At 41.5% G+C, this 8,590-nt stretch overlaps 1 protein-coding gene across 1 annotated transcript in view; it reads left to right on the plus strand.

Annotated features, from left to right (window-relative positions):
• Positions 1–8,590, plus strand: part of SGPP2 (sphingosine-1-phosphate phosphatase 2) — a 60,572-nt gene that overhangs the window by 49,997 nt on the left and 1,985 nt on the right. The window contains exon 5 of the mRNA XM_006763444.2: positions 8,502–8,585. Within this exon, the coding sequence (XP_006763507.1) occupies positions 8,502–8,585 (84 nt within the window). The remainder of the gene's footprint in view (positions 1–8,501; positions 8,586–8,590) is intronic.

Consider the following 8,590-nt stretch of genomic DNA (forward strand, 5'->3'; position numbering starts at 1 on the left):
AACAAGACAATAAACACCAGAACGTCGCTGGAGACAGACCAGAACTTGGCTGGAGATCCTGTCTAGGCTGCTGATCAACTGAATGCTGTCTCCATGTCATTCCTTCTTCGCTGACTCCGTCCACACCTTTGGGGACCCCTGGACCTGCTGGGGTTGGACCCCAACAAACCTGCATTTTAACAAGCATCCTACAGATTCTAATGTGAGATTCAGTTTGAAAAGCATGGAAACCGTCTATGCTCAAATCCCAGCAAATAGAGGAACAAGGCCAATTAAATTTCAACCTGCACGGGCCTGTTCGACAATTACACCCCCTCGAACATGACTTTCCTCTGGCCTCTGGTTGCTCAGAGGCCCTCTGCCCACCAGAGTTGAGAAGCATCGCTGAGATGTTTGGCTGTGTCTTCTAGCAGATTGCCCTTCCCCGCACTTGTCATTCCTGCAGGCTGCTGAGCAGGTGTCGATGAGGATGTTATAACCTGCCTGGCAGCTTGTTGGAGCTGATGTCCCAATCCCCTGGGCCTCCCACTCCCTGTGATTCATCATAGCTAGAGCTGTTCATATTCATATGAATTATGGGGGGGAGGGGGATTTTGTGTGTTTCATGAAGCTCTACTGTTTGAACTTAGATTTCTGTGAAGCCAAGACAAGAAAGTGATTATTTCCTAAATCATGCTGTACATGGAACAGAATTTAGAAATATGTGGTACAGCTAAATATCTTTCTAGTTAATATTATAAAATCATGGGATAATATTTATTTATATCATCATATTAAGAAACAAAATACCTGCCTTATTTACTCTTTTAGCATACCAGTGCCATTAAATAAAACAAAAAAAAGAAAACAAGATAAAACTGGTAATTGTTGTCATATGGAATATGCATATTCAATCATTCAAGATAATTAGTCATGTGAATAAACATTGAAATCTCTACTTGCTAGAGTATAATCTTGAAATGGTAAAATCATACTCTTGCCCAAATATAAAACGAGCCAGTGTCAGAGACTTCATTTAACTCATTAATTAGTGAAGGAGCCAATAAGAGTAAAGATGAATTAAATATTTACATATCATTTAATAAAGAAATATTATATTAAGAGTGCAGGGCTGTATACAAAACTAATTACTGTCCTACAGACTGTAACCTTTGGGGTTATAATTTCCACTGAACAGAAATTGTTTGCATCTCTACCAAACAAAGATCTATCAGCTGTCACTTCACTCAATCTGAGACCTTTAATCTAGAGTAAACAGTGAGTTGAACAAAGTACTTTGCCTTTATAATCCTTTGCCCCCATATGACCTTGAAATATTTTTGTCATATATCCAAGTTTTATATAATTCTTCATAACACACTTGTAGAAATCTATTTTTGTTAATGTCACCATAATTTTTTTAATCCTCACCGAGGATATATTTTTTAAATTGATTTTTAGAGAGAGAGGAAGGGCCTGATTTGTTGTTCCACTTATTTAGGAAAGAGGGAGAAACATCAATTGGTTGCCTCCCATACACCATCACCCCCTCTCCCCCCCAAACCCACCCCCCGCCAGACCAGGGATCAAACCCACAACCTAGGTATGTGCCCTGACCAGGGATCAAACCCGCAATCTTTTGGTGCAGCTCCAACCAACTGAGCTTCCCGGCCAGAGCATGTCACCATGTTTTTTAATGAAGGTTTAAATATGCTCGGTCTCCAAGCAGGCATTCATTCTCAAATCGCAGAAGGTGAAAGCTGGCATGCTTTTCTAACTCGTATAGTTACTCCAGAGCTTCAGTGAGTTTTCAAAAAGTCTTTTTCAAAGCTTTCTTGTTATCACTATAGATGGCCATGCCTAGTGATCCCGAGCCCTAGATTTGTGCTCAGCTATCTGAGGTGGTTCAGAGAAGTCGTGACACGAAGGGAGGGGCACAGGGACAGGTCCACGTATAGCCATGAGTATCAGGCAATTCTGCTGCTCACGCTCACACCACGTGCTTCCTGCTCCTGACTGACCCTGTGGACATCAGTGTGTTTCAATAGGAAATTAGCCCTAGCTGGTTTGCTCACTGGATGGAGCGTCGACCTGGGGACTGAAGGGTCCCAGGCTCGATTCCGGTCAAGGGCATGTACCTTGGTTGCAGGCACATCCCCAGTAGGGAGTGTGCAGGAGGAAACTGGTCGATGCTTCTCTCTCATCGATATTTCTAACTCTCTATCCCTCTCCCTTCCTCTCTGTAAAAAATCAATAAAATATATATTAAAAAAATAGGAAATTAATATTTTTGAACATAGGCATTCACTCTTTCTCTCCTATACATATGCTAATTATGTGACCTGTATGTTTCTCTCTGCAATCATTTATATTCATTTTCAAGAACAATGCTCCCATCTTGCCATTTGGCTTCTATTGAATCTCATCTGCATTATTCTCAGAAATTCAATTAATGGTGAGCTGGAATGGAAAAGAGTATTGGAGTGTGTCAACTAGGAAACATTGACTGGTCTATAACTTCAAATTATTTTCTAGAATAATTACAGTGTTTGGGGGTGGGGGTTTTTTGGTGTTTTGGGGGGGCGTGGTTTGTTGTTGTTTTAATGTCAGGGTCTGCTTGAATTCAGAGCTCTCACTGCATCTACACAGAAGCAGGTCCTGGCTTTTACTTCCCTCCTGGCTTCAGCCGCTCCGTAAAGGCAGCCAAGGGCAGAGAGAGCCCTTCACGTTCTCAGCAGGGGGCCGAGCAGAGGGGAAGATGCCCAAATCATAGAGTTTTCAGCATAAATAGTTCCAAGGTCTGAATGCATTCTTTCCTAACAATTGAATGAATGGGTTGGTTCGGGGCCCCTTCTTTCTCCTTAGCTAATCCTGCGTTGTGTTGGTCGCTGAAAAGCATTCTTTAGGGAAGATGTTTGGAGATAGAATGTAAATTTGTCGCTGTAAACTGCATATGGGACTGTGACATAGAGTCAGAATTCATACATTCTGGGAGTTCTCCGGGTGAGGGCCTGCTGTGGAAATATCTAGAGGTGTTTTCCAAAAGGAGTGTTCTTTTCGCTAAGAATTAACATCACTATTTTATGTGTTGATATAAGCATTTGCTAACATTTGTCTTGATGCTTGGGATGGCTCTATTAGCATTCTTTCCTGACACTTTTGTCTATATTGTTGTTCTCTGAAATGAGATATAATAAAGCTCAAGCTTTTATCTGAACACTAAGTTTTATAATCAAAATGACAGTAGGTACAATAATCAAAGGGATGTAGATCTTTCTGCATCGTATCTTTAGAAAATGTTAGTTTCTTTTTTAAATAATTTGATTTCTTTTTAAATAATTTGGAAGTCTTTGAACCTTGAATGGTAAGTTGAATTAAAGATTGATTATATTTCAAACAATGTGATCTGTAGGATAGCACTGGCAACGTCTTTTGGCTGCTTTTGTCTTTAAATGTTACTTACATCATGGGGCAATGATGTGTTGATTATCATATAGATTCTTGGGGGCATTTCAATTTTTGGCATGATATGAAAACTTACAAGTATTTGTTATTTCTATTTTTGTCCATTTTGAAACATTCTGATTTTAACATCCTGACTTCTTCTCTTTGATTACATTTTATTATAATAAAACTAATAGGCGTTAACTAGAAAATTTAGAGAATACTGCAAAGCATGGAGAAGATAATCATCATCTGTAATATCCAAACAGAAAAAAGTACTCAACATTTTAGTTTATTTCTTTTTTCTTTTAATATATTTTTTATTGATTTTTTACAGAGAGGAAGGGAGAGAGATAGAGAGTTAGAAACATCGACCAGCTGCCTCCTGCACATCTCCTACTGGGGATGTGCCCGCAACCCAGGTACATGCCCTTGACCGGAATCGAACCTGGGACCTTTCAGTCCGCAGGCCGACGCTCTATCCCCTGAGCCAAACCGGTTTCGGCTAGTTTATTTCTTTTTGATGTCTTGCCCATGCATGCAGCTATATACCATATAAAGTTAGGGTCATCCTTTGTGTAAAGTGTGAATTATGCTCAATATATCTCATTTATGGTTGGTTATTTCAAAACAAACACAAACACACACACACAAAACACAAAGAAAATTGCAGAAAATTATCTTTTCAAATGGAAATGTTTCTGCTGTCATTAGATAAGAAAGCAGTACTCATTTTAATCTCATTTTTGGTTTACTGTGCCAAACACATGACCAGGCATGCAGTTCCAAAAAAATCACCCCCTGACTTCAAATCTGCCAGAAACCAAACAGCAGATGCAATTCCAAGTTGGAGATTGTAAACTTTTATGGTTTCTGTGAATTTAGTAGCTTGAAAAAAAATTCATGCAAAAGTTGTTCAAGAAGTTTCAAGCACTACAGTTATTTTTAGAAGCCTTTTAGCATAGTTTGTTATTAAAAACTTAGAGCCCCAAATTAGCAATCTCATGAGAGATGGCTCAAGTATTTTCCTTACAGAAATACCTAAATGTCTTTTTATCGCCTTTTATGGCTAAAAATCCAACTGTGTGGCTAGAAGAAAAAAAACTACACCAGCAGCCACACTGACTAAAAGCACTTTTGCTTAAGTGCTGAATCTGAGGGCCAAAATAGTCTGGTCTCCTGGTGTATTGAAGATGAACAGAATTCGTTGTAGAATGAATATTCCAACCAGATGCCTGGGAATTTGATAACTGCAATTACAGAGGAAGACAGAGGGGAAGGCAATTTTTCTTTTCTGTATTGGAACAGTGCATATTAAATACTCTGGATGTGCAGGATAAGAGCAGGGCACTAAATTCTCCAGTCACGACGACGGAATGTCTGCTTGCTGCATGTTAGGCACTGTGCTGGGAATGAGGAATCGTGCATACATGCAGGAGAGCTCATCTTTACTGACCGGGGTATAACCCACTCGGGGAAAGCCTGTGAACTTAGGACCTGCAGCAAAGGCAATATAAGGGAAGGGCCTTTGAGTGATATTGAGCAAGTGCTTTCACATGCAGTTCAGGGAGAGGTTATTTGCAACTGTGGTGATACCTGAAACCTTACGTGAATTGATAAGGTTTTGATAGAGAGGGTTCAAGTGCGCTGCACATAAAAGGAATGCAAAGCTCTCATGATAAAACTGCACGAGGCACGTTTAGGCAAAGCAAGTAGACCTGTGTGGCTGCAGTGGAAAGTTCAGATTGGAAAGTAGTGAGAGAAACCCTGGAATGATAGCTTAAGCCAACCCATAGCACGCAGGACTCTGACCCTTGATTGATAGGCTGCTATTTCTCAGTGTTTCCTATTGGGACTCACTCACATCAGTATTGCCTTAGGGCGTTTTGTTATTGATTTTGAGAGAAAGAGAGAGAGAGAGAGAGGGAGGAGGAGAGAAGGAGAAAGAAGAATGCCTCCTGCATGCCCCCTACTGGGGATAGAGCCAGAAACCAGGTATGTGCCCGGATTGGGAATCGAACCCATGACCTCTTGGTGCATAGAGCAATGCTCAACCACTGAGCCACAAAAAAAACTCCCTCATGCTATCCCTTTGTAATCACACACTCCCCCCACTTTTGGACGCTGGCAACTACTGATCCCATCTCCATCACTATAGGTACATCTTTTAGAGAATTTCATACAAATAGAACCATACAGTATGTAGCCCTGAGAGATTGTTTTTTTCCTCTCTGCATAATTTCCTGGAGATTTCAAGCTGTTGCTGCATCCGTAGGTGGTTGTTTTTTATTGCTGAGAAATATTCCATTGTATGGTCGTAGCACAGTTTACCTATGCACGCCTGAATGACATTGTGGTTGTTTCCAGGTTTTGGTGATTATTAATAGAACTGCTTAAATATTCATGTCCAATTTTTGTGTGAATATAAGTGTTGATTTATCCTCACCATAAATCTCTTTGTGGGTAAGTTTAGGTACATTTCCGTCTGTGTAAGGGGCGTCCATAGTCCTTTTCTATAGACTGCTCACTTCCTTTACTCATTTTTCTGTTTGATTGTGGATGATTTTTATTTTAGACAAGTTGGTTTGTGGGGCTCATGGGGCTTCGGGTGAAAATGTCTAGCATTCTGGCCTGGCCAATGTAGCTCAGCCGTTGAGCATCAACCCAGCAACCAAGAGATCATCAGTTTGATTCCTGGTCAGGGCACATGCTCTGGTTGCAGGCTCAATCCCCTGTGAGGGATCCTGCAGGAGGCAGCTGATCAATGACATTTCTCTCCCACTGATGTTTCTATCTCTCTATGCCTCTCCCTTCCTCTCTATAAAATCAATAAAAACATATTTTTTAAAAATGTCTAGCATTCTGTTAACAAGTTCAGGACTAAAGTTTGCGAGAGACACCTGAAGACATGGGTGTGAGAGTCACACTGACAGATAATGGAAGGTAGGCCCATACTAACTCTTCAGGGGAGAAAACACGCAAGGCTTAAAGACAGAATCTATGGAAATGCCCATGTTTAGGATGTGGAAACAGGAGAAAGATCTAAAGGAGACTTCTTAAGGGTCAGAGAAGAGCTAGGCTGATGCAAGGTAACATTAATAAAAACTGAATATTAAAGGTCTGCTAAATAAAAGGGTGTAAATCCACAGGTCACAGTGTTCAGAAGAAGAAAGACTATCTCCTTCCAAGAATTCCAAGTCAAAGCCCTACAACTCATTCCAATTGGGCTAGCCTAGGTCACGTAACCACTCCTATACTGATCACTGCCACTAGGAGATACAGTGCACTGATTGGCCTACCTAGGTCATGTGCTCCAATTCCATAATTTCCCAGAGCCTCATGGATTCCCAAGGGAAAATATGAGGCTCTTTGGTCAAAGACATAGATGCTGACAAAAACAACCACCAAGTGTCTGAGTGGCCTTGAAAATGGTGTATTTTAAGTCTAGGAATTTAAACAGCACTTGTGTTTCACATTGAGGAAGTGGAGGCAACTGGTACAGAGCATTTAATCCGAAAGTGTGACTTAATTTTGGTAACCAGGATGCTTAAATGAAGGACTTTCCCTTTTTTCAAAAATAAGTCAACATCAGTGCATTTGAATAGGCATGGGGAAAGGAATCATGGGAAAGGAGACCATGGGGATCTTGAGGAGAAAGATGGTGGCGGAAGAAAGAGCAAGTGAAGCCCAGGTGCCATGTGGAGACAGTGGGGCCACGAGGCTTCCTCTGAGGAGGCAGGCGGTCTCCCCCATCTGTTCTCACTGAGGTCAGAATGATCCTTTAAAGGTGAAAGTCTCCTTAAGCTGGTACCCAGTGAGAGCTACTCCAGTGGCTCCCTTTGCTCCCACATGCCGTCCTCATGGAGTGGATCGGACTTCAGGGTCTTGTCCGAAGTGTCTCCGACCTGTGTTTGCTCTCTGTTCTCCAGCCCCAAAGGGTCACCAAGATCCACACACACTAACTAGCCTCATTCCCTCTGGAATTCCAGAATTCCAGGCCCTTATCCTGACATTTACTGTAGCCTCGGTGATTTTTCCTGAGGTTTAATTCTCACCCCTTGTTCGAGATGTCATTAGGAACTAAGCAAGAGAAATAATGAAGTTATTATAAAATGAAAGACCAAGCCTTTAGAACTCGATTATATATATATATATGAAAAAAGAGTGGAAAGCAAGATGCCGGAAGGTTGGCTCTAGGTAGTGGAAATATTAAAGGTCTGCTAACTAAAAGGGTGTAAGTCCACAGGGGACAGTGTTCAAAAGAAGAACGAACATCTCCTTCCAAGAATTCCAAGAGAAATGATGAAGGATCTACTTTTTCCTTACACTTTTTGGTGTTTCCCAGATTATCTACAATGCATATGTATTCCTTTCTGGTGTCTTCCAGCTTTTCCAGTGCGCTGGGGGAAACGTTTTACATTTTTTCAACTGTAAACTCTCAAAATAATCCACATGAAACTATAACAAAACCATAGCAAGCTCCTTATTCTGGCTTCGACGTATTCGTCCACTAATTACATTGACTTCATCTTCTAATGAAGTTTGCAATGTGAACGCTAAAGGAAAAAGAAAAACTCACAGCCACCCAGTGAGTTTGTGTCCTGGTGGAGCTTTGGTACCACCACAGCCAAAACGACTCCTGAAACCACCCCCGGTAAACAGCCCTGTAGGTCACAAGGAGTGGCTGCTGCTGTGTGCCTGTGGCTCCTTCCCCCTCCAGCTGCAGCTGCAGCCCCAGGGGAGGATGGCGCCTCCTCTGTGAAGACCATGGCAGTGCTTGTCATAAATTTAAATAAAAAATAATAGCAGATTGAAGGAACAATGTGATCAAAGCTATGCATTAAGAAAGCAAACACAGAATTTCTGCCAAAAGACAGAAACACTGGAAGAAAATGCATAATGTGAATAGCGTGATTATTGTATCTTTCCTACAGTTTTTACCACTTTCCATTTTTCAAACGTATTAAAAAATAAAACTATGTAAAAATTGTGCATTTTAAGTATCGTGTCAACCATATTTGACTCCAAAGTTTGCCCGCACACAGGGAAGCACTCACTGGCTTTTCTCTCCCCCGCAGGATGTGCTGGGCGGCATCCTGATCACCGCGGTCCTCATCGTCCTCACCTACCCCGCCTGGACCCTCATCGACCGCCTGGACTCGGCCAG

The sequence above is a fragment of the Myotis davidii genome, unplaced genomic scaffold, assembly GCF_000327345.1.
Source record: "Myotis davidii unplaced genomic scaffold, ASM32734v1 scaffold575, whole genome shotgun sequence".
Classification (NCBI taxonomy): Eukaryota; Metazoa; Chordata; class Mammalia; order Chiroptera; family Vespertilionidae; genus Myotis; species Myotis davidii.